Source organism: Drosophila erecta, unplaced genomic scaffold, assembly GCF_003286155.1.
Source record: "Drosophila erecta strain 14021-0224.00,06,07 unplaced genomic scaffold, DereRS2 tig00000092-arrow-pilon, whole genome shotgun sequence".
Classification (NCBI taxonomy): Eukaryota; Metazoa; Arthropoda; class Insecta; order Diptera; family Drosophilidae; genus Drosophila; species Drosophila erecta.
The window spans coordinates 11,918,233-11,943,419 of NW_020825207.1; the positions used below are offsets into that span (position 1 = coordinate 11,918,233).

The 25,187-nt window shown below is 45.7% G+C and overlaps 2 protein-coding genes across 6 annotated transcripts; one reads left to right on the forward strand and one right to left on the reverse strand.

Moving 5' to 3' along the window:
• Positions 1–1,096: 1,096 nt before the first annotated feature.
• LOC6547822 (homeobox protein orthopedia) lies at positions 1,097–20,016 on the forward strand. Of its 4 annotated transcripts, XM_001974934.3 has the most exons (8): positions 1,097–1,808; positions 2,279–2,541; positions 7,930–8,231; positions 8,833–8,967; positions 17,880–18,084; positions 18,184–18,309; positions 19,229–19,395; positions 19,747–20,016. In XM_001974934.3, the coding sequence occupies exons 2-8, from the start codon at positions 2,511–2,513 to the stop codon at positions 20,014–20,016; spliced, it is 1,236 nt and encodes a 411-aa protein (XP_001974970.2). In that variant the 5' UTR covers positions 1,097–1,808; positions 2,279–2,510. The 4 variants fall into 4 exon arrangements, with proteins under 4 accessions (XP_001974970.2, XP_026836727.1, XP_026836725.1 ...); XM_026980926.1 differs by lacking the exon at positions 18,184–18,309; XM_026980924.1 differs by lacking the exon at positions 1,097–1,808 and having other exon boundaries at positions 2,511–2,541; positions 8,812–8,967.
• Positions 20,017–21,899: 1,883 nt separating this feature from the next.
• Positions 21,900–24,904, reverse strand: LOC6547609 (calcium and integrin-binding family member 2). 2 transcript variants are annotated; one of them, XM_001974933.3, is made up of 5 exons: positions 24,583–24,904; positions 24,474–24,508; positions 23,711–23,853; positions 23,490–23,612; positions 21,900–22,420 (listed from the first exon to the last, which is right to left on the reverse strand). In XM_001974933.3, the coding sequence occupies exons 1-5, from the start codon at positions 24,631–24,633 to the stop codon at positions 22,203–22,205; spliced, it is 570 nt and encodes a 189-aa protein (XP_001974969.2). In that variant the 5' UTR covers positions 24,634–24,904; the 3' UTR covers positions 21,900–22,202. The 2 variants fall into 2 exon arrangements, with proteins under 2 accessions (XP_001974969.2, XP_015012204.1); XM_015156718.2 differs by lacking the exon at positions 24,474–24,508 and having other exon boundaries at positions 24,583–24,651.
• Positions 24,905–25,187: the final 283 nt, after the last annotated feature.

The following is a 25,187-nucleotide window of genomic DNA, read 5'->3' on the forward strand; positions in this document are numbered from 1 at the left end:
TTTACTTTATAATACACTAACCGAAAAATTCATGTTTGATGTTTACGATTTAGGCATTTACTCCGTGCTGTCATAAGTATTTCACAAGCCTAGTTTTTATAGCATCTATACAAGTATGAATATTCATATATACAATTATTATTATTTAAGAATATTTGGCGCCGCACAAGTGTGAAGCTTGCATTGTGCTCACTGAAAAACGAACTACAAATGCTGCGTTTTTGTGCAGTTTTCTTGTGGTTTTAATTGGTACCTACAGTTTTTAATCAACGCCCCCGATTAAGCTGTATGTATTGGTTGGAAGGAGGAGGCCAGCATAAAGTGTAGACTTTGAGGGGCGTTGGGAGGACTTTGAAATGGGTGTAGGCAGTGGGATGGAATCCTTTGAATTGCGGTTGCCATGACAAACTCTTATTTCGCTCGGCATTCCGTTGTCTGGCTAATTCAACGTTTGTGCAGCATGCAAAATATTATAAAATTCCGCCGAATGTCGCAGGTAGCAAAAGACGGGGGAAAAAAATAACGGACACAGAAACTAATAAACGACAACAGGTGAGGCTGAAAGCTGACACGTGGCATCAACAACGCTGAATAAGAATTCAGAACTCAAGGCGCATTTTTGGGGGAGTGGACTTTCGGCAATAACTGTGGCCCAAGCGCCGGTTGCCAAAGCGACCAGCTGTGGAGTAAAGTTGAAGTTTTTCGAGGGGAATCGAGCCTGTTTCGGCATCGATGGCCCGTCTATCGATAGGCGGCAGGACCTGTTATCGCAGAGGGCGCCAAAAAGCGCTATCGTTCTGGCCCAACAAACCCCCGAGTTCCCTCATTCGTTGGCCTGCATTGGGGGCGTGGCCTGGCCTACGCACAGCGAGTGTAGCCAGCCCGCTCTAGCAACCACTTTGCAGAGCAGGCGCGAGCGAGTCCGCACGCTTGGCTCGAAAGCAAGATGGCTGTGGGCTCAGGTAGCTGTCTCTTTTCCTCAACCGCCCAAGGCCCTTGGAAGCGGTGTGTTCTCTTTGCGATTTTTGCAAATCAATGCGGGAGATAAGCAGCCCGCTGGCAGAGATAACGCTTGACTTAACCGTCAATTGTGCGAGGGGGTGGCGATTGAATGGGACGCCAGTGCGCAGTCGTTGTTGTCGAAGTTATCAGGGCCCGTAGTCAATTCGCTTTGATTTTTTCGCACTGCCCTCAAATGCAAGCGAGCAGCGCTACGTATACGGCGTACAGCTCCCATGCGATACGATACTGCGATCCAATTCGATCCGTTTCCGTTTGTCAGTGCCTACAAAGCCGTCGCAAGCAGAGACTCCATTAACCGAATTGATCTGGCTGGGAAATGCCAAGGAATAACTAAGTGAAAATGTGCCCGAAGTGCGAAAAGCTATCAATTAAACAGTAGAAACAAGGACGAGTGACCACACCCGGTGGTGGAAGCAAGCCGTGTCCTCCGGCGGACAGTGTCCGGCTGTCAGTTGGTCAAACAGTTCATCAATAAACGATTACGACTTCCGTTTCATTGCGTGTCCCTAAGCTGTGCATGTCTGCGTGTCCCTGTGTGTGTGTGTGAGTGCCTGTGTGTGTGTGCCAGCTGCGTGTGTGTGTGTGTGTGGGAGCTAAGGAAACTTTTCAACTTCCGGCCAAGTGACTTGGATTTAATTTCTTTGGCTTTTTTATGGTCAAGGCATTTAATTAATTTTACTATGGCAATTTGATCGTCTGCTGGTCTGAACTCTGACCCCAGCCCATAACCCTGTGGCATACACAAAACAAGGAGGCGGACCAGGACGAGAAGTAGGAGGAGCCAGGTGAGTCCTTGGCCAAATGAGCAATAAAACTCAATGCAAATACCCACACAATCGAACTTTGGCAGAAGTTTCTGCGGTTAAGGAAAGTGAAATGGATTTAGTTTTCTGGTAAATCGCACAATAGTTAAATTACGCAAATAGCTGGACATTTGACAGAGGTCAAAGTTCAAGAGAGGACGAATTATTTACAACACACAAGCAATTAGTATTCTTAAATGTTTTGCCAAGAAAATATTAGCTTTGGCACATTATTCAAAAGTTGAAAAAGACAAAAACTCAGACATTCATTTATAAAACTGATACATTGTAGTGAAATCGTAAAATTTGTAAGGCAGTTTAATGAATAATAGTAATTAATAATACAAACAAGTTGTAGTATTGAAAATTAACAAGCACAAAAATCAACTTATATCTATATTTGAGTTGAGCAGAAAGCACCCATCCAAAATAACAAATCTGTTTACTTACAGCCGCACCCATTTCCACCGAACAATTGAGATGTAATTTGCACCGCAGGTGAACTTGAACTTCAACGTTCTGTGATAGACGAGTATACGAGCAGGAATTCCCATTGGGATTCCGCCACCAGTCGATATCGATTCCCGATTCAATCAAATTGGATCCCGAATCTTAACTTTTGGAGCAGCAATCAGAAACAGCGACAAACTGTCGACTCTGTCGATCCGCAACTTCTCGGCAAACATGCTGAACAATCTTGGGGCCAATGTGCTGGGTAAGTTTTTCCACCAACTCCTGATGGGTGGCTACGGGGGGCTACGGGGGCTGCGTATAATGTTGCAATTAAGATCGGCAAGTGAATTGCGCTAATGTATAATAACGTGTGTATTAATCCATGGCTTCCGATCCGGCTGGCCATAATTAAACTAATTTCTTGAGCACACCCACAAGCCCAAAAGATCGGGGGGTAGTTACTCGTACTTCCGATCTTGCGATTGCCATCGCATCTCCCATGTCTCCCATGTCTGCCATGTCTGCTAAATGGCCTATAATTGAGACGTCTAACCAGATGGCGCCAGGTGTCGCGTGCATTTAGCAATAATTAAGTTGTGTATTTAACTAACTCGGCAAACCTTCTCCGATTCCCATGCTCATTCCCATTCCCAATCGAGTGTGGGTGTGGGTGTGGGTGTGTTTGTGTTAATTGATATAATTGCTCTTTTAAATATGCCGCAAATTGTGAATTACATTCACACATTCACTCGGCGCACGCACATAATTATCAAACTGTACTTGTGTCCTCATATTAATATATTAATAAATCCGAGTACACGCACTCATACATATGTGCATATGTACGTGTGTGCGGGCGAATAAATTATTTTTACCACACTGTTGATCAACGGTTCAAGCACTTTCAATTTTGGCAATCAATTTGTTGTTAGCCGGCCAACACTACCAGAAAATACAGTTTGCAAGTGAAATTGCAATTGCAATTGCAACTGCAACTGCAACTGCAGCCATGGATGAGTTATGGCTCGCGTTTTTATTCAATTTTTATTGCCAGCATCCTTGCGTCCTTCGGAACGTTGCCATTAATTACTTTTATTAATTTATTGCCATTTTTCACGCGCCAATTGTCCACGCCGCTTGGTCCACGCGGCGTATGCGTAATGTCCATAGTTGCCATTGAAGACGGGAGTTTAATTAAAGGCTACGAGGAGTTCGCAGCCCCGAAACTGATCTGACTGGGTGCTATCTGTTATGGATCTGTTATGGATTGCGACTGTCAAAGTTGGCCTTTAAAGTTTTCGCCGGATTCAAGTTGCGCCTGCTCCGCTTCCCCATGGAAAACTATAAATTTCAATGTATCGCAGTGCGGAATCCTTTGGCCAAATCCTGCCCGCAGTGCTGGAGTCGGCCATAATAAATTTCGTGAGCCTTTTTCCGAGTTCCGCACAACAGAGAGGCCAAAAAACATTTGCATACTGGGTGCGTGGTCGAGAGGGGCAAAGTGGATGCTCCCCCCTTACAATTAAGAGCAATTTGCATGCAAAGAAATGGCAGAACTTTCCCCGTATTGTCTACCCAACTAATGCTTCATTTGCATGCAGCGAAAGAAGCTCGAATGGCGTTGGCTTGGGCGCTTTTTTCGTGAGCCTCGCATTAATTAAATTAATTTCATGATTGCATTTGTAATTTGCACAGACCCCTTCAGGTTTTCCCCCACCGCCCGTTGCAGCCCCGAAATATCTGCGTGTGCTTCGCTTTGTGCGTTCGGCATTTTTGCGGTGGCCTAGGCTAGTGAAATATGTGTGCTTGATACCGCCGAGCCCCGCCGAACACCGCTTAGCCCCCCGCTGCCCCACTAGACACCCACAGGACCCCAGCTCCCACATCCGCTTTGCATTGAAATGTTTTGCGGTTGCTGCGGATTCTGTTCCCAGTTGCGGTTAGTTGTTGGAGCAGCCCAGATTCCAGGCCATGCCATTCCAATCCAATCCAATCCGTTCGGAGCGATCTGCAACGTAGTTTGCCCAAGTGGAGGCCAAAGCCTATGTCCTGCTAAAAACCGCACAATTTCCAAATTTCAATAATTATGCACATTGCAGAATGCACATGCAACTGACGGCGAATGGATGCAACTGGATGCAAGTGCTCTGCCATGAAAGTGCGTTTCTGGCCATTCGGCTGGCCATTCCGGCCAGGTCCATATATTTTGCGGGAGAAATCGCGTCGTTCGCTCCCAAAAACAGGCAAACTGATTTGCGCAAATTGTGCAAATTGCTTGCGCGATAAATTCATGTTTGCCAATTTTAATTAATTAATCGCTTTGTGCGGTTTTCATTTCGTTTCGCTCCTCTTTCTCGCCGGACCAACTAAAATGTTCGCTTCAGGCCAGATGTAAATGTATCTGGGTCCGAGTGTTTGTATCTGCATCTGTATCTGCGCGCATGTTGCCGCTGCAATGTTTACAGTTTCGTATTAACGCTATTGCAATTTCGGCCAGGTGGCAAATGGAGGACCAAACTAAATTACGATGATAGATAACAAAATTATGCCCTATTAGCACGCGTCCTAATGATTTGGGAACATGCATTGGTTTTTATGTCAGTTTTGCGGTTTACACACATATTTCGGATAATATTTGTCAGCTTTCTTATGTTCAATGGCAATTTGGTAATGGGTTTGGGAGTGAAATAAATTGAAACCACAGTATTTACTTTTTGAAAGTATAGCCAATGGGGGATTGGAATTTTCATTGAGTTCATTTGATCATTTAATTGATCTTATATTTTAACTCATTTTATTATTACTTTGATTTGAACATTTTATTAACTTCCTTTATAATGAAAATGTAAGCGGGTTAAGCTGTGGGGCTGCCACACAAGGCCAGCTTCAGAATCCAGAAACTTTAGCCCTGAATGAGACTACTGCGTCATCTTGATCTGCATACACAATGAACAGTTAGGGCTGCTTCTTTTTAATATTTATGTGTTACAACTGTAAAAGGCGAGGTGAAAAAATCAAAGTTAGACCAACTAACTAACTAGCCAAGCCGGGCCGCGTCTCAGCCGGCAAAGTGCGATTTCGAGAAGTGGCGCTATTTTATGGCTCCCAAACGTGGCCCAAACACACACATACATACGAGTATACTCATAAATGTATCGTATGTAGGCACAATATTTGAAATTCGATTTGAGAAAACAGAAGGAAGCGGGAACAGTTGGATGTTAAAAGTCGCACTTCTTTGGAGCAACGGACCAACGGCGATGTATCTGTAGATATGCACACGAGTATCTATCTGCTCGCAGCAGATACATGTTTGAGATGTTGCCATCGAGCGTGAATTTCCAGCTGAGGGATTGAGCATCCAACTCGATGGAGATATCGCACCTAACACCGCGCCTTAAATTTACTAATCACGAGCAGAGAGTTTGAAGTTTAAACGCCATTCGATGCGTGCTGCGTAATGCCCTAAAAATATGTGTCAGTGAGCTGGCAGCTTCAGATACTTTCGTGTATCTCTGCTACAGTTTGCCACAATTGCAGTGTCTCAGCCCCGCCCGGATTGGAAACTCTTTGGGGCTGGCAGTTTCGAAAGGCGGAGGGGTTTGGTCCCGATTGGGGACGTCACCATCTGAAAATCGCTAATGAACAGTAGCCGCACTGGGTGTATGTGTAAAAATTAGCACTTTCCGGGCAGCGTTTTAAAACGCAACAACTACAAAAGGCCTGCTTCAGGGAATGTCGCTTGAAGGAACTCCATATCTTTTATTTGTTGATATTTATATTTATGGTTTTATGTGGCGTCTCTCGACGCTCTGAACTCGTTCACCTGTTGGCCACCGCTTGTGATAGTGAGCTGGCATCGCTGGCATCGCTGGCTTCGAATATCTTGTATCGCTCCGCATTTCCGACGTACGTGAGTCTGTGATGTATGCCGAAATTTTAACAAGTCCATCTCGAAAACAATAAAAATCATTGAGAGCCGCCATTCCCGCCACCGCCAACATCAAAGTCGGCAATCGAGAGTGCTGTGTTGTCCGCTTGAGAAATTGAAATGTATTGCAACTGGAAAGGATTGGGAAGCTGGCGGAGGAGGTCGTTTTTTCCGCTTAGTTGGGATTTGCATTTCGGACTCGCTTTCAGCGGAAACTGGCCAGTTGCCGTAGGCCGCCTACACCTTCACTTTGGGCCCAATCGAATGGCCATCATGACAACATCGCGCAGGGGTTCCGTCCCCCAAAGGTTACAACTCGGGGACGAGAGTTCGCATCAACCGGCGATGAGTAAATGTTTGACTTGCAGCAACAGTTGAGTCCGGGCCACAAAGGGAATCGGGCGGAAAGAGTTGGGCCGGAGTCTCTCTCGCACGTACATGTTAAAAATTCCAGGCGTTCGATGAAGATGACTCTCCCGTGAATCCCGGACCCCGGACCCCGAACCCTTTCCACTGCCAATCCAGTGCCATCCAGCGATATACACGTACAAATAATATGGAAACAAAATAAAAATACGTTACGTAGTCAAGTGAGGACTGAAGGTAGAAAAGGGGTTAGCACTTGGCGGCTCTCTCTCGCGTTTGTATCTGTATCTGGTATATGGTATCTGTACCTGTATCTGTATCTGGAACTGCGCCCGTATGTGTATCTCAACTTCTGGCCATATCTGTGTATATCTCGCACCTCTCTCACGTTTGTTACTGTTTTGGCATCTTTCGCCTTCTGAATGACAGGTTGTTGAAAAATTCAATCCGATCGCCGCAGTTCGTTTCGAGCAATCCTCTAGTTCGTTAGCTCGGCGGTCGCCAATCGAAATTAATTAAAAGACAAATGTTTTCCGTTTGAGCGGCAAGTGTGAATGCGGAGTTCAGTGAAACATTTTTGATATTAAACATTTAGAAACTTCGTGTGCGTGTGTGCTTCGGTGACATTCAAGCTTTAGTCTTGACCTACAGCCTGTGAATTGTTGTGGATATATACAATGTATATCAAATAATTAAGCCAATCAGAAACCACTTACATTCACATTCGGCATTGGACGATTTGCAAGCTCCTCTGCTCTTTTGCGGCGCAAGTTGTATCCGTTTAATAGGGAATAACTTCCAGTGCGTCGCGTCTGTTGACCCCAAATGTATGTAATGGCCAAAATCGGTGGAATAATGACAAATTGCAGCAGAAGCAACTTCAATAGATTCCAAGCCAGCCAGTGTAAGGGGGCTGAAATCAGATTCAGAAACCAAACCGATACGTAGAAAATCATTATTCAGTGAAAATATATAAATCGAGCGCGTTTAGTAAGGACTTATTAGATTTTTTGAGATATTTGTCCAAGCCAGCTGAAGTCGAGAACTAAAGTGATTGATTAGGAACTCAGGGCGTATATGATGTTGAATAAAAGGGGCTAACTACTTGGTACTTTTTTCTAAGTCATTAGATTTCTTTATGATTTATTTATTTGATAATAAGTGAGCGTGAAAAGCCGCCGGTCATGGAATTTTGAGCTTAAACATATAAATCAATATTGAATAAATCGAAATCTGCTTCTTGGCCGCCCTGGTACATAGTTTTTTGACTCACTGCATTAGAAGAAAAGCCTTATAAACAGTTTCTGTAGTAGTTTTCTGTCAATCGCTATAAGCTACCTTCCTCCATTCCAGGCCCCAAGGATTGTGATCTGCCCAAGGCCGCGTTGACAGCACTGCACGCGGGCGTCAATAGTTTTGGCCAACTGCCTGTCGGCCCCAACTTGGCCGATCTTGGCGGCGGAGCGGGAGGCGGTGGATCCTCCGGCGGAGTGCCAGTGGGCGGGGGCGTGGCACGCCTGCACATTTCCGGCGGACTGTGCGACAACTCCAATGCGCTGAACGGCGGCAACGGAAGCAGTGGCAGCGGCAACGGCAACAACAACGGCAACGGCAACGGCAACAACAACAACAACAGTATGCAGCAACAGGATCAGGTGAGCAGGCCAGCGCTACATAGAGAGCGAGAGCGAGAGAGCGGGAGAGGGAGAGTGTCCTTGTGGCAGGAGAGAAGATGCGTCATAGCGCCTAGTTGATACGAAACTTTTTTAATAATCCATGTTCTTTTCGATGTTTATTTTTCCTTCAAATTCTACTCTGCTATGCCACAAAATCCAAAATCAAATACAATCCAATTCGATCCGATCCGATCCGAAATTCGAAATCTGAAACGAAAATGCAAATGAAAATCTGTTTCCAAAAACGTGAATGTGTGTGTTCTGAATTGTGTAATGAACCTAATTAAATGTGCCATGAATCATATTCGTATCTTATGAATCATATACGTAAACTATAAACAAAAGTAAGTGTACTTTGATTTTCATACTTAGAACCGTAGAACTCCTAACCGTAGAACTACTACCTAGTCTAACTGTAACTTCTGTAGACCGTAATCCGTATACCCTAACGTAGTGCGTAGCTTGCATTTGTAGTGTGGTAGTTCGTCACTGTTGTAAGACCCGCCCGTCCAGCCCATCCACTCATTGCCCTTTCGCCTTCGCCGTGTCTGTCTTCCAGCACCTGGACAAAAACAAGCAGAAGCGCCACCGCACCCGCTTCACGCCCGCCCAGCTGAACGAGCTGGAGCGCTGCTTCTCGAAGACCCACTATCCGGACATCTTCATGCGCGAGGAGATCGCCATGCGGATCGGCCTCACTGAGTCCCGCGTCCAGGTGAGTTAATCCCACAGAGAAATCCTGCTCTTGACAGGAATAGTGGCGGGAAGAAGGGCCCAATCTCCTCAAAATATGATTAAGACTTACATGTGGCTGTGTTTATTAGGTAGCTCAATCTCTATCGGGATTTTATTTAGATAAACAGTACCGCCGGTGCAGCTTTGCCTATAAAAGGACTTATGCAGACTGACACTATTAATACTATTAATACTCACTTTTCCATTAGTTTAGACTTTTACATAAAGAAAACCTACCTACATATATATTTGATATGATTAAATCTTTTTAAACACTTTTTAAATAGTTGTATTCTTACTAAAGCCAAAAAAATACTGCTCCTTTGACCATTTAGCTGTAATTGTTAAATTTCCTGTAATCCCACAGTTGTAATCAGCAGTTGTGAGTAATTTTGCGTACATTGCTACTACCGGGGTAACCGTCTTTTCTTACTCTGTACCAACTAACTTTGCGTGGTTTGTCCTGCGGCTCGACAGTTGTCAGTGGTCGTAGCTGTCGGGATATCGGGCTCAGTTCGTTTTTGGAGCGACATGACATTTCACTTGTGTTGCACACAACCGCAACGGACATTTGGATTTGGGATGGCGAGGAGGAGGGCATCCTTCTGCCAGCTTGCAACAGTTTACGAGGCTCTGGGCTGAAAGTCGCCGCCGAACGCCATTTAAGCGCCCAAAATTATACTTTATTAAAGCACATAAAGTCACATTTAGTCGGGCATTCAGCCACACCCACACACAAGCAGTCTCTGAGCAGGATGCTCTTCCTTTTTGCCTGCAAAGTTTGTGCCACACACACACACACACACGCACACTGGCACCAGCATACACACACACAATGGGCATTATCCTTTTGTGGCGGGCACAACTCCCCTGTGCAGCTGCCATTATCCTTGTCTCGCTCCCGTTCGCCACCGAAGCCCCAATCCCAGCTCCGCGAAGGTCCTTTTTGCATGCGGGCGGGCTTTGTTTATGCGACAATCGAATTTACTGCTTCATTAAATTTGTGTTTAAGCTTCCGTTTCCGCTTTCACTGCTTGCTTTTGCTCATTGCCAGGGATTTGTGCTCCGCAATGTGCGGGAATTGCTCCTGCGGTGTAAATGAATGCCAAAAACTTTGGGCTTTCGGACTACAACTACTGCTCTAGCTAAAACAATTAGCCATGAGTGAGCAACTCAGCGGCGGCGACACCTTCATGATGATCCTGCCCACATCCTGCCCGCCGCCGGATGTGTCCTACTTTGATAAATTGTTTTAATAATTGCGTATCAGTGTTGCCCGTTAATGCTTTTTTCCAACCACTTCGCCAGCCCCGGGATCCGGTTGTCCGAAAGGACAATGCAATCACCTGCCAGGGGGTAAAGTCAGCAGGGGGGGGATGCGGGGTGAGTCTGGAGGATGTTCAGGATGTTCAGTTAGAACTGCCGTCGGCTTTCACATGGCTTTCTTTTTTCGCTCTCCCGGCCACGTTGCCGTTGTTGTTGTAGTCCTGCTGTTTTAATGCTTGATTTTGCGTTGTCGTTGCGGCTTAGAGGATGTCAGGCCATTGGATTAGTTTTGGGATTGCTGTTTAATAAAATTAGCATATAAATTAAGTTCGCAGTCGAAGGCGAAATAAAATATTTAGAGCATCGAAAATTTCACACTTTCACGGCAATGCGAGCGCTGAGGTCGGCCCTTCATTCGATATGCACACACACGCCTGGCCCTAAATCAATCTACAAGGATTTGCAGTTAATGACGGCATAAAGACAGCCCTCCCCCCCCGTCCCATGCAGATAAATGCCCGAAAACGCTTGTCCATATTAGCCACCGAAAATCAAGTCCAAGTTGTGCGTGTGTGGAAGCACAAGGATATCTTCCTGGGCTTCAGCAGGTGCATAAGTTATGAAGCTCACGTAGTGCGTAGTGGCTGAGCGGAAAACTCATACGTGCGGGCTACAAAGGAGCAACATTTATGGTGAATATAATTTAATAAAAATAAAAGTCGCCGTTAAGCAGCTGCCCCCACGCATTCCCTAATCGGATTTTCCCAGTTTTGGGCCAAATTAGAATAGCCGAGAGCAGCGGGCGGCAACCCGGCAATTGTTAATTTGTGTTTTCACACTGTGCACAATTTGCAAAGGACAATCTGTTTGTCACACGTGACATCCTCGCGGGGGGCAGCTTTTTGGCTGGGTGGGGCTTTCCACGGGGGTGACCAAGAAGATGGCCCACCAAATTGACTTATCATGATCTGGCATTGTCAACAGCACCGTTGTTTCGGCTTTGTCTCGAAGGCTGCAACATTTATTGGTTTGTTTATTAAATTGTTGCAACACCAGGGGGTGGGGTGGTGTGGGTCAGGGGGCAGGTCGAGCGGCGGCACAGCACGTGTCTGTGTTGGTGGGTGTGTGCCGGTGCACTAAATGAATTTCTCACGTGATTAATTTGCCCGGCAACCTGGGCCACGAAAGGCCAGTTCTCCTGAAAGTTCGCGGGGAATGTGGTGAATGCAGGAAGAGATTGGGAAAACTAATAATTTACCTGGCAACCATCTCATAACCAATGCGAACTTAGTGAATCCTTCACATAGCAGCTCTGGCACAAGTTCATCGTAGTTTCCCAAGTGGTTTTCAATGAATTAGAAATGGATTTTATTTAAGCAACAATGGAATGCGTATTGTCGCTTATTTCAAATATCGTACTGTAGTTTAATGCCTTGGGAAACTAATGTCCGCATATCCATGAGATTTTAACATTTAAGTTTGGTATTATTTGTATTTCTGCACTCGTGTGTTCCCTGCAAGCAACTTTAACCATTTGTGACTCAGCAGGAATGGGGAATATCGATTGTGCTCCGCAAGGTGGACGAGTGCCCATGCCCATCCAGAGTGACGGAACTCTGGGACCTTCCCACTCTGAGCACTGATAAATTATTGCCTCGACTTCAGACAGAACTAATTTATTTGCTGAGCCGCCTAATGCCCCTCTAATAGCCGTTCCCCGACTGCTCGAGATTCTGGGCATATCAGCTATATCTCTGTGACTGCGGGCCAATATGCGAGTCTTTCGACAAAAATTAGACGAAATATTCTCATAAAAAGAGAGTATCTTTATTAAAAGCCCGGCTGCAATGGGGCGGGAATGCGGGGCAGGGATGCACGGGGTCAAGGAGACAAGGGGACAAGGGGACACTGTAAAATGGCGAATATTTTTCAGCGAAGCACTCCAAGTCGCTTCAAAGGCGACTGGGTCGCGTCTGTATAACCATGGCATCGCAAATTTTAATTAAACTTTAATTGAAATACCAAAAACGAAAATATGCAACCGAAGAGGAAAAGGAAAAGTGGTAGCCGCGAGTTGGGGGCCATGCCAAATAAGTGGACGGGCTAAATTTAGCAAGAGCTTTAAAATGAAACCCCCAACTCGGAAAGTGGGCGGAGGGGCGGCGGTCTGCGGCGCATTCTCCATAAAATGCACATAAAGAGCATCAAGGAAATCTGGCACGCATTCTGTTTATGGCATATGAAGCAATTCCAAAAGCAATTTCGTTGATACTTTTCATTGAAATGTTTGTGTGAAAATGGCGTGCCAAAGTGCCGGACGGACTTTGCGGGATGGGCGCCAGATTGGGGGTATTTTCTGGGATAAGCTGCTCCAAATGCTGCTGCCATTGATAGAATGACAAGAGTCCCCACGACCCAAACAAAAAAAAAAACAAAAAAAGAAGCAAAAAGGCTGAAAAACTTTGTAAAGCTGGAACAAAACGAATCCGAGGGCAGCATCCTGGAGCTGCGCATGCTCCACGAATGCAGCGTAACATTTTCGGGGGTTGCATTGGACACCATTCCCCGGAGCCCGGCGTCCCGAACCCCAATCCCCGAATCTGAAGCCCAATCTGAGGGCCGTAAGAGGCTGCAGTTGCCCCGGCAACCCACAAAATGAATGGCCGAAATGAAAAAGGCAAGTCCCAAAAAAAACTGGAAAAATATATATGCAAAACTATTTCATAAATCAGTAAGTTCAGAACTCGGTCTCCACAACCCCAAAGAGGCCAAGGAATCGCTTTGATGATGTCTGTCAAAGGACACATTTCCCCGAAAGAGACGGCTAGAGTGGGCTGCGGGAGTGTGGGAGAGAGACGGCCATAGTGAACTCGGACTCGGCGGGTTGGAGCTCCAATCCCTGGGGAATTCCGAGCTGGGTGGGTGGTTTGGCTAGGCAGGCTGGTTGGGTGGGTGAGCGTCTTCCTGGGGTAGCGGCAAGTGTTGTTGGGGCTGACTCGTAAAGCAGGATTTAAAGGATAACATAAAATAAATCGACTCGTATTTGTGTGTGTGCGGGGCCAAGGGGAGCAGAAGTCGAGTCGGCATTTTATGAATTTATACGCATTTTTTATACGCTCAGGAATGAAAAGATATTGGCCGAAAAGCGATTTCCATAAACCACTCAGAGCCGCAGTCGCACTCGCACTCGCACTCGCAGGATATGAAAGCGCAGATAGGACCAATAATGATAATAAAAAGATGCTCGAGCTGAAGACAAAGCCAAGCCAAGAAAAACAAGGGCGACTTCAAAGGCCGGCAGCCAGGGGACAGTTTGTGTGGACTTTGTTGAGTGGCCATTTTATATTTCGTATTTCGGTTGCTTGGCAGCCCCAAGGGGGGAGAGTGGAGTGTGGGGAGTGTGGAGTGCGGGGAGTGTAGAGTGGAGTGGGCTGAAGGAAAAGCAATATCCTGGCCAATTGATTTTTGATTATGCCCCAACAAATCCGGCAGCGGCGAGAGCGACAAGAGCTGAGAGCGAGGCAATAACCAATCTACAGGATGCCAGGATGCCAGGATGCCAGAATGCTGGCCAGCAAAAATTGTCAACGCAAACGAGCCGAAAAATATTATTGCACTTTCTGGCTTTTGCCAATCAAGCGTTTATTAAGAGATGCTCTCCACCTGTCCTTCGATTTCCATCCGTTGCAACTAGCCCCGCAAATAATATTTGCATTGGGGCTAATCGAATTTTGATTGCATTTCTCTGCAGCTCTCACAACTGCACAACTGCGACGCTTTCCCGCTTCAACTGGCTGATAATTTTGAAATTGGCTTTTCAAGTGCGGCCTGCTGTGCGGCAAAGTGCTTTTCTATGTCGACATCGATGTGGGCACTCTGTGAAACATGCAAATCACGGAAATCACGGGCAAACGTAAAAATCCGACGCAAGTTCGCTCTGATTATCCTTACAGCTGTTAAATCGGCCATTAGGCATAATGTGCAATTAATGTTGCATAACGAACCGCGCAGATATCGTAAACAAGTCGGCAACGAGGGGATCACATAGATGACATACCATTATGGCACGCAACTGCAATCATAAGCTGAGGGTCAGGATGACAGTGGCCCAATAAACAGACAGGTTCATAATAAAAAGGCGCTGCTCCTGCGCCACCCACCCCCTCATAGTAGGATATACATCGAGATACAGAGCCAGATCCAGCCACCCCGGAAGGGCAGGACACCATCCACCAGCCCATAAAATCAAAGCAAATCACTTGTTATCCCATTTGCAGCCGCACTTCCTCCCCCATCCGTGTAATTTGGCCGATACTTAATTCCTGACTTCTGCTTCCATTCGCTCGCCCCTCGTGGCCATTTCTGGATCTACTCCCTGGCTTTTGGGCACTGGGTGCTAATATCTGCGGCCTGCCACAAGAAATTGCCTTTTCATGAACTTGACTCATTTATTATTTGCAACAGTTGCCCTCCCTGTCGCCGCTTTCAGTTGTTTGTTTGCCTTCTGCCTTTTGCCTTTTGCCTTCTGCTGCTGGTGGTGTCTTCTCTGCCTTTGTGACTGCTTTTGTTTGTGTCAGTCGAGAAGTGAAAATTAAAAGTCCAAACATGGAAATGCTTTCGTATGGAACATATGGCTGAAATTTTTATTTGGACCACCACCTTGTTTTGGTTCTCATTTTTTGTGAGTCTGGCGATGCAGTCTGCAGACTAAACTAGGTTTTTTAATCGAAAAGAAAGATAAAAGTTGCTGAGTATTTGCTTTGTAATACAAAGTTTAATGTTTCATAGTAAAAGGTATCTTTTCAAATTTCTAGCCATTTAAAGAAAGCTGCTAGAAAGTCTTTCAAATATTGTCGTATAAATCATTAATGTTGTATTATCATAAAACAATATAGGTTTGATTACCTATCAAAGGTCTCTCAGTAAGCTGGCAAAATATCCAAAATGCATTGCTTTCTCTTTGGAAAATGCCTGCCTAAAAGGCCGTAAAGAAGGCGTATGATTTGAATTTCGACTGGAAGTCAGCCACTCAACGGCTGATAATTTATGCATAAGGGTGAAGCTTAAAAAATTACCGTTAGACACACAATTTAACGCGACATAAGGAGCTATTTTTTATGTTTTGTTTGGGTTACGGTTCAAATTGGGTGCAACTGAAGGAACGCGCCGGCAGAAGGAAGGCGGGAGTAGAAACAAATCATTGGGGAAATACACACACACACACACACACACACAAGCCGGGATTGCCTGGCACACACACCACCAAAAAATGCAAATACATACGAACACTTTTCGGGCAGACATAAAAAATAAATGTTTTGTTTAACCGACATTTTAACGCCTATTTACGTGCCGCGCACGTCATGCACGTTATGCCAATTTAATGGCTCGCAGCCTTAGACCAAAAAAGCAGGCAATGACTTTTGGCTTTCTCTTCCTCTTCCGCCGCGCTCTTCTTCTTCCACCTACTTCCGTTCGCACTCCTTGTATGGGTGGGTGTGTCTGTGCGGTCGAATAGGGAAATGCTCTCACACGAATGTGGCTAGCAAAATAAAACAGCAAGCTAAATTAAATTTACCGAACCCAATAAGCCAGAAGGAGATGGCAACACGGATGGGGGAAGGCGAGAGAGAGAGATAGAGAGAGGGAGAGGGAGAGAGAAGGCGAGAACGGAGGCCAGACAGTCAGACATTGTCTTAAATTATTGAATTAAAAGTTAATGAATAGAGCGACGCATAAGCACGTAAAAAACATAAACAAGTCAAGGTCGCCGGCACAGCCCAACCCCCCGGCATAAATATACAACAATATCTGTGTGTATATACTTGTACACCCCATTATCCCACCCTTTCTCCGTCCATTATCCCTTGCACAATCTGGCACATTAGCGTCCCTGGTGTAACATCCAGAAAACGGGTGATATTCCGACCTGAACAACCTGCGATAGTTCCAGTTCTGTTCGGTTGGGATGCGTACACAGGGAGATAATAGTAGCCAACTCCAAAGCTATATAATTGTGAAAACAATTCAGCAACTCCCCCTTGAAAAATAGGGTGTAAGCTAATTCTCTAAAATCTGGAAGATTCATACTTCCTGCATCCTTTCTCTCCGTAATAAAAATTGGCATGTGTCCACCTAAACTATTTCCTTGCAAGAACTATCCATATATCTGAGGATTTTTTTATCTGTATAAATATTTGAAAGCAACACTTTTATTTTTGAGCTCAGATCGATTATTCCTCTGCCCGCACTGGTTGGGCTTTGGTTTAGGTTCTGGTTCTGCCTGTTGTTGTCCGACATATGACGAACCCACTGGGGACCATCAGGCCATCAGAAGGCCTTACAAGCAAAGTTACTTTGCTCGAAACTTGCCATTTTTCTTTCTGGCTCTTCCAGGCACGACTACTCCCCGCTTTCTCGCTCTTGGCCCGCTGTTTTGGCCGTATTCCTTTGCCATTAGTCTGGCGCACTCAGACAGAAACAGTCGACGCCGACAGTCGGTGACAGCTCAAGATTTGCCACGAAATGCTGGGATTTATAAATACTATATAGCCATATACCTAGGTATATTGGTACATGTGTGTGTGTGTGTCTGAGTGTCAGAAAGTGCCTGTGTGGGTGGTTGGTTGGTTGGTTGTGCATAACGGTTAAGTTGTCAACCCGACTACGAGTGATGTGGATGCGAAAGCCTGATGGCCTGGCAAAATCGTTTCCATGTCACTAGTCATTCACCGGCAGGCACTTTGTTTTTATGTTTTTTAAGCGCAACTCGAAGAAGGCAGCTAAATAAAACGCTACCAATTCCGAAAGCAAAGCATTGGCTGAAAGCTGAGTGCCGTGAGCTGAGAAGACCGTGCAATCTGCACAGCCAGCGGATACAGCGCATAGCCTGCCCCTAAATGTAGGCAACCCTTTTTGGCCCCCACTCCTCGAGCTTAGCTATCCAAGTGTGTGGGTGAGTGGGGGGCTGTGGTGGACTGGGGTGTTGTGGGGTGTGGGGGGCGTGGTGCAAAAGGAGATGTGGGGAGTGCTTGTGTGCTGCCTTGTAAATGTCAAAACCTCAACGTGTCTACCTTGTTCGGCTCCGCTGTTCTTATGCATATGGAAATGCCAATTTGAAGCGGGCACATCCGACACGGGCCTCGACCTCTCCGACCCTAAGACAAAAGCATATCGAAGGTACGGCCAGGACTCGCTGGTCAAAGATGCCAAATTGCCCGGCTGGTGGGTGGGCAGCTACCCATATTGGCCGAGGAATTTACATATCGAATTTATGCACATGGAAATCTGTGTGTGTGCTGTGTCGAGACATGTTTTGACTGTCACGGCGGTAATTGATCTCGATTAAGACCATGTTTGTAGGAGGCAGCAACTTCGGAAGACCCCGAGGGGTTGGGCTGAGCTTGCCCAACATGGAGCCAAAACACGCACACACTCGCAGGGCTGTCAGCGGCTCAAGGATTAGGCCGTGGAAACCCTTAAAGATAAATATGCTACTACCTTTAATCCTTTGGTTTTGGCCCAAATAGAAATATTAGTTTGAGTGCCAGCGATCAAGTAGTTGAAGTAGTAGTATGCACAACGTAGACACAGTTGTTATAGCTCCGTTCGTCTTTATCCTTACAGGTCTGGTTCCAGAACCGCCGGGCCAAGTGGAAGAAGCGCAAGAAGACCACCAACGTGTTCCGCACCCCGGGTGCCCTGCTGCCCTCCCATGGACTTCCGCCGTTTGGGGCCAATATAACCAATATCGCCATGGGCGATGGTCTCTGCGGCACGGGAATGTTTGGCGGAGATCGCTGGAGCGTGGGTGTTAATCCGATGACGGCAGGTGAGTGATCCCAGGGAGCCCTGCTAACTAACAATCCCCTACTAACTGCTGCCATTTCGCCTACTAACTGCTGCTCCTCCGGAAACCAAATGGGCTCAGGCTTTGGCCAGCTGAATCAGTCGTCGCCACTCTCGTCCTCGCTGAACAGCGGCCTAAACTCGGGCATTAACATGGGTTCCGCCTTGGGAGCGGGCAGCTATCAGCACTACGGTCTGAATGCTCTAGGTAGGTTGTGGGCTGGGTGTCAGGCCCCCAAACGAAGCCCCCACCCTGATGATCACATGCCCGAAAATTTTCCATCTGCATGCTGACGACAAAGGCCTAGCGTTGACACTTTTTCGCCTGGCATGATTTTATTTATCGGGGGGCTTTGTTTAGTCGCATATTTGCCTCGAGGGATTTATTTGCTTTGCTTTCGATGCCATCGGGTTCCAATTCCAGTTTCAGTTCCAGTTCTGCCGACAATTGACCAAACACGACGCTGAGTCCGCTGTGTCTCTCATTTCTTTGAACTCATCACACTTTTTTCGGTTTTCGGTTTTCGGTTTACGGTTTTCGGTAGCCCCAAAAACATATGCATATCGTATCATTTATAATGCCCCGAACAGCCTGTTTGCTCGATCAATTAACAGGCAGCCGTTTAATTTTCAGGAATACCCAAAGTCATTTTTTCATCTTCGTTATTTGGTTTCGTATAGTTGTGCTAATTGACATTTTGGAGACATGTTCATGTCGACTTTTTATTTTTCGGCTCTTGCTACCGTCAGCAAAGTTTTCATTGTTACACTTTTTGTTGAGGATTTTACATTTTTTGTGCCCCGCATGGGTGACATCACATAATGACACCAAAAAAGTTGCTATACATACATACATATATGAAGAGATCAACAAGATGTCAAAGTCTTATCAATCAAGTTTTAACAAACCACGTAACTAAGCTTCTTTTTATAAATCAATGTTCCGTTGATATAATTTAAATTTAAGTCGCAGAATTTTGCATCCAATATTTCTTTTCTGATTAACATACATCACCATACCCAAAAGCCTTTCAGTTTTTAAATTCGTATAAGCCAATGACTTAGCTTTTAACTGTGAAATTTCAAAGGCCGCTTATTAATTATGTGTCTCGTAATTTTCCCCGCAGGCGACTCCATGATGTACCAGCACAGTGTGGGCGGGGTCAGTTGTGGGCCCAGTGGTTCGCCGAGCGCCACCACCCCGCCGAACATGAACAGCTGCTCCTCGGTGACCCCGCCGCCACTTTCCGCGCAGCCGAACTCCAGCCAGAACGAGCTGAACGGCGAGCCCATGGTGAGTGCCCCAAATGTATGTTGTGCCCACAACATGTATGAAGCAGTTCACAGATGAATGGGTACAATATTAGTTTAACTAATTTATGACACAGATTTAAAATCAAGTCAAGTGCAAGCGGAAAGAAAACTAACTGGTTTTGTGTCATAAAATGAGTTGTAGTTGAGTTATGTATATTAGCTCAATTTATAATGCGTTCAGCGTTATTACTTCAACAATGATATAACACCAAAAATACCAAATCATCAAAATAGAAAGTTGTTCGAACGCTAAGACTTCAAAAGGCTTTAAATTATAAAACATATTAAGCGTATCAACACAAAATGTTAATCCATTTATGTTATTTAACAGCCGCTGCACCAACAGCAACAACAACAGTCTCACCAACATCAGCAACAGCAAACTCACCAACACCATCCGATGGCGCCACCAACGCCCACACAGCAACAACAGCAGCTACCGCAGTCCATGCAGTCGCCGTCAGATGGCGCCAACGACACACTTCACAGCATCGCAGCGCTGCGGCGGCGGGCGTCGGAACTAAATGCGATTCCCTCCTACCTACAGATGGCGCCACACAACTACGAACACTACAATTCGAATTCGAACTCGGTCTACTGAAATTTGTTGAAAAGCTTCGAAAGCTTTTCGGATTACGGGTGAAAAGCCGACCGTTGGGAATTCAAATTGCGAGGCTGCGCCAGCGACGCGTTATAAGATAACCAAAACTTAGGCCTACGCTTAGGGCATTGTACAATTTATGTGTTTGCATTATTTGTTTCATGATTTCCAGACTAAACTTAAAAGACTATGATGAATGTAAACCATGTATACGAGAAACGAAGCTTGCGAGAGCACTAACGATTTATTCGAAGCTAGGACCTAAGCAAACTATGAAACTACTCCCGCATGAATTGTAGACCTAGAATTAAATTAACATTTGCCGTATACGACAGCTGTATAAACTGGATCGCCGGCGAGGATGGATCGAAAAGTATCCTCGTGGCGTCACAATAATTTTTGGCCAGCCGAATTCCGCGGAACTCGCGCTTAGTTCGTACTTAAGCATAATTACGCCTAATTGTTTAGGAGTGTATGTAAGTAGATCTATTCTCATGTAAGTGTTGTTGTTTTTGTGTATAGACAGTATACTTCCGTTGCTATCTCTCGATCTAACCATACGATACAACCCATAGCATATCGAACGAGCAGCCCCGACTATAGCAAACTGTAACTGACACTGAAACCAGATTAACCAAAATCGCAGCTCAAGTCTCTCATAGCAAAACCGAAAACCGAAGACCGATTCAGAGTGCACGCATCCAATGGATTACTTTTACGATTACCAATTACAAATTATACAATTACAAATACCACTATATATACATGCGTACATGGCATACTTGTAATAGACTTTCTTGTATCGTTTAAGCCTAAATTTAAATCCAACTAAAACAAAAAACAAAACACAATTACTCTGTATGTAATTATGCGTATTATTAAATAGTAAACTAAATTAAATCTGAACGTGGTTTGCATACCAGTGACATGGAGGTCTCGAAATGAAAAACTTGTTCATAAAGTGGCTCACTTCGTGCTCGCATCGAGTGGATTACCAATTGTCTAATGAGTATCTAAACAACTATGGCTTTGATTACTATCACAACAGATAGGTAGATAGATCGATAGATCGACATGGCCACAACATCTAAAATCATACAAACGATAGTAAAAGCAGTCAAAAGTCAATGCCAGTAGGTAAATACCTTATGCATATTTGGATTGCAGCAGTAAATCGGTAGTTACCGACTTCAAATTTGTCCGTTTTCCACTTTCTTGTTGACTGTGCTTATCAAATAACTCTGTCAGATGAGTGTTGAGATTTCGACTGAGAGTTCAGTATTTCCTTATTTTTCATAATTCGGAAATTGTCGGACGAGTGTCCACTTGCCACAAACTCGGGCTCGTTGTGCCCCCTGAACCCTTGCAGATGCAATTACAATAATTGAATAGGATTGGGGCGACAGGCAGATGCTCAAATGTCAAACAAGTTTAAGCTGAAAATTGCCAAAATTTATAAAACTTTGACAGTGTGCACACACACGCCCACGCTGATAAGAGTCTGCTTTACGAGAGTGTGTGTCCTGGGGCCAGGCCCATTTCCATTCGCAGTGACTCCCACTGATTGGGGTCGAAATGGGGCAGGAGTGCAGGTCGCAACTCGACCCGACTGCATCCATGGGCTTATAAATTTTATAATGCTCCCTGACATTTGACATGCACATTGTCACGACAATTGGCCTGTGGAGTCTGCACCACCAGTACTAGTAGCAGTAGCATTGGCATTGCCAACCCATCGCCAGTGCCCAGTGCCCAGTTGCCATAGCCCGTAACCCGTAAGCAGAAGCGGAATCGAACACCGGAATCCTAAACCCACAGGCTCTCCAGCTGGGCAGGCAGCTTAATCACACTGATGGCACTGTTACGGAATATGTTCGGGTATGTATATTTGATGCCAAAGCGCACATAAACAATTTAATAAAATAGAAAAAACACTGAGCCATGTCGGTGGGCATGGGATATGAACTAATATTAAGTATTAGAAGCTGGGCTTTTTAATATAATATTTTATACTGCAGAGCACATAACTAATATTACATTTTTGTGCATTGTAATTGCATGCAATGGATAGCTTCAAGGTGCATTCTTACCCAAGGTTTGCTATTGATATATTGCTACTTTATTGAACACTATAGCCGCCCTACTGGCGATATTTTCTCAGAGTGCACCACTGGCGAAAGACGGTTTCATATTCTGATGTGAAAGGTGGAGAGGAAGTCGGGCGCCCGGAGTATGACGTGCTCGAACTCCAAAATTGATAACTTGCCATCGCCATCGACGTCGGCCTCCTCGATTACCTTGTCGGCAATCTGCTGGTGCTCCTCCGGACTCAGCTCGTTCTTGGTCATTGTTGTCAGGCAGGACATGAGGTCGGCGTGCCCGATGAAGCCGTCCTGATCGAAATCTGCAAAGTTATGCCAGACGTATAGTAAGTACACACACAAGTGCCCGGAGTGGGTGAACTGGGAGGTTGGGCAAAAGGATGGCTCACAAAACTTGACATTTTCTTGCACAAAAGTCAAGTGATGTGTGCCAAACTGAGTTTGCCCAACAGTCAGCCACGTCGGCTGGAGCTCCTTCTGCCCCACAGGTAATCGCCTGCTGCACGTTTCAATTTGTGTCAATCTAATAACGCACATTGAAATAAAGTGCAGCCTAGCTGGCTCACCGCTCACCATAACTTGAGTTTCGCAACTAGTTTGCAGTTGCACTCGACCTAAGAGATACTTTGCATCCTATTGACTATTGCCGACTTTGGCCCATTAATTTCGTGTGTCAAGTGCACAATCAATTTGCACGAAACTTTTGCTCCATTTATGGTGGCATTTTTCGGGATTCTAATTTAAATTTCAATTAAAATGCTTATTAGAATTTATGGCTGTACTTGAACTTTGGCCCCCCAGCAGCAACAATAGCTGCTGCCTGGAACGGCGCCACAAATTGCACGACCGCGAGTCACCACGAGTTGTGTGCCACGTTTGGCGGCCATGGCCATCTTCCACATGCTCCCCTCCTTCATTTCGGCCATAGTAAAGGCCAAATGCAAAGAGGGCCCACACACACACACACGCACACAACGAGGGCAAGTTCGCCAAAGGCAATAAACACGGGCTGCGGAAATGCATAAACAAAGGCTCAAAATGCTGGCCACCAGCTGCAGCTGCAATTAAGATGGAGTTCAGTGATGGCAGTACTTCAGTACTTGAGAGCCAGTCTTAAAGAGAACCAAGTCTTAAAAGAAAGTCTTAGTTTTTTGTATATATGTGAAGATTCCATTTTCGTTGCTAGTTCGTTAATAAAAATATTGAGCCTAGAACGTTTAACTAGTCGTATACGTAATGTCTAGGCAACTAGACTGTTATATTTCGAAATCCCGTGCTGATAGTTTAAATAGCTTAGTTTATAAGGCAGCAAGCATTGTCTCTTACCATCACTGACCACAACAACTGAACGTGTGGCCAACGCGAACTTACCATAAATTTTGAAAGCGTAGAAAACTTTAATGTCCCTCGGCGCCTGCTCGCTGAAAACGGAGAGGGCGTCCAGAAAGTCCTCAAAGGATAAATTGCCCTGGCCATCGCGTGAGAAGGCCTCGCCTGCAAAAAGTGGAAAATTGCTGTAGTCCGGTTTTGGCCGGGTTTTGGCATGGGATTGCTGGGCTTTGCTTATGCAGCCATTGGCCATTGTTACGCACATATTCTCCGGCGAAAGGGATTCTCACGCAACTCGGGCATCTTCTCAATGCATTCGCAGGGCACCTTAACACTCGAGGCCTGACCTTCGGTCATCTGGCGAGGCACCAGATCCGGCCGCAGCTCTCGGAATCGCTTGTGAACCCTGTAAGGAAAGCAGACACAAGGATAAAGGACTATCTGCGCGGACCGAAGCCGGGGATACCCTGTCCAGTTGGGCCTGTCTCGCGCAGCAACAACTCAAACTAATTGAAAAGCAATATTTCAGTATCCGGCGGTTTTCATAAAATCCCTTTGAGTAAGCTCAGCTTATTGTGTGCCTATATGAATGCTGAATACCTTTTCGTTCAGAAGCTTCTTTCATCGAACTTGGACACGTTATATCAAATGTATATTCATTTATATTAATGCACTGCTTTGGTCAGTTAATGATTTTAATCAGAGTTTACTATAATGATATTTGGTTTCAAAAGTAGGGCCACTCGCGCGAGGCAGCTGGTCAATAATGTGGATATACTGGCCAAAGTGGTAATCCTGGGAAAGGGTATGGAATGTGATGTGTTGGCGGGGTCAAAGGGCGGGGAGATGATGGGCTTTGTGTCCTGAGTGTCTGTCCGTGGGCTGCCGCATGTGTGTTTTCTTGTGTTTCCCGCTTTTTGTTGCCACCGAGAGGCAAACAATGGGAGGCTGCAAACAATGGTGCTTTGTCTGCCGCCATATGAAATGGAATAGTTTTGTCTTATTAAGGGAATACAAATGGCCTACCGCAGGATCTCCTTGCGCGTGAAGAACGTGCAATCCTTTCCGATTTGCGGAGCGGCAATGCATGAAGAGAAATTAGCTCTGGGTTCACTTCATCTGATTGATCGCTCACCTGGTAGTCATCCAATTCCTGCTCCGTAAATGTCACAACTTTGTTGCCCATCGTTACTCGCCAGCCAGTTGGGTTCGGTTCGTTCGTGCTCTGGCTTGAATCCGCTTGGATTGGTTTGCTTTTTTGCGTAGCTGCCGGCCAAACCGGTTAGTCCCAAGCGTGAATGGCAACTGACACTGCCGCCGACTGTGACCCAACTCCCAGCGCCATAACTTTGCATAGCACCACGGCTCCACGACTTGGTACACATCCTGCGGCGCCTGACCAGAGTATGGCGCCCGCATTCGCATGGAAATTAATTAAGGAGTGTTCAGGACCGCCACTCCCACCTTACTTCCCACTCCCCCATCGGGCCCATAACTACACAGTTACCATGTAGCTTTCGCAGGCCAGCGCCGTGTATCCTGCGGTTTTTTGCCCCTCCTGCTCTTTTGAGCTGTCAAGCTGCGGCAAAAGCCGTTTTTAGAGGTGCGCCCCAGTGAGGTCCGTGGAAAAATACGGAAAAACTAAGCCAACTCTACCGCTCTAACGAATGGAAAGTACCTGCTAATCCCTGATCACTATAACTAGTAACTAGTAATACTCGAATTATTGCTTGCTGTGTA

Excerpts from the sequence above, each read along its gene's own strand:
- LOC6547822 (XM_026980924.1), top strand. The coding sequence starts at position 2,511 with ATGCTGAACAATCTTGGGGCCAATGTGCTGG. Across the intron at positions 2,542-7,929 it reads TCTTGGGGCCAATGTGCTGG|GCCCCAAGGATTGTGATCTG; the intron begins GTAAGTTTTTCC and ends CCTCCATTCCAG. Across the intron at positions 18,310-19,228 it reads CTACGGTCTGAATGCTCTAG|GCGACTCCATGATGTACCAG; the intron begins GTAGGTTGTGGG and ends TTTTCCCCGCAG.
- LOC6547609 (XM_001974933.3), bottom strand. The coding sequence starts at position 24,633 with ATGGGCAACAAAGTTGTGACATTTACGGAGCAGGAATTGGATGACTAC. Across the intron at positions 23,854-24,473 it reads ACGCGCAAGGAGATCCTGCG|GGTTCACAAGCGATTCCGAG; the intron begins GTAGGCCATTTG and ends CTTTCCTTACAG. Across the intron at positions 23,613-23,710 it reads TCCCTTTCGCCGGAGAATAT|GCGAGGCCTTCTCACGCGAT; the intron begins GTGCGTAACAAT and ends CACTTTTTGCAG.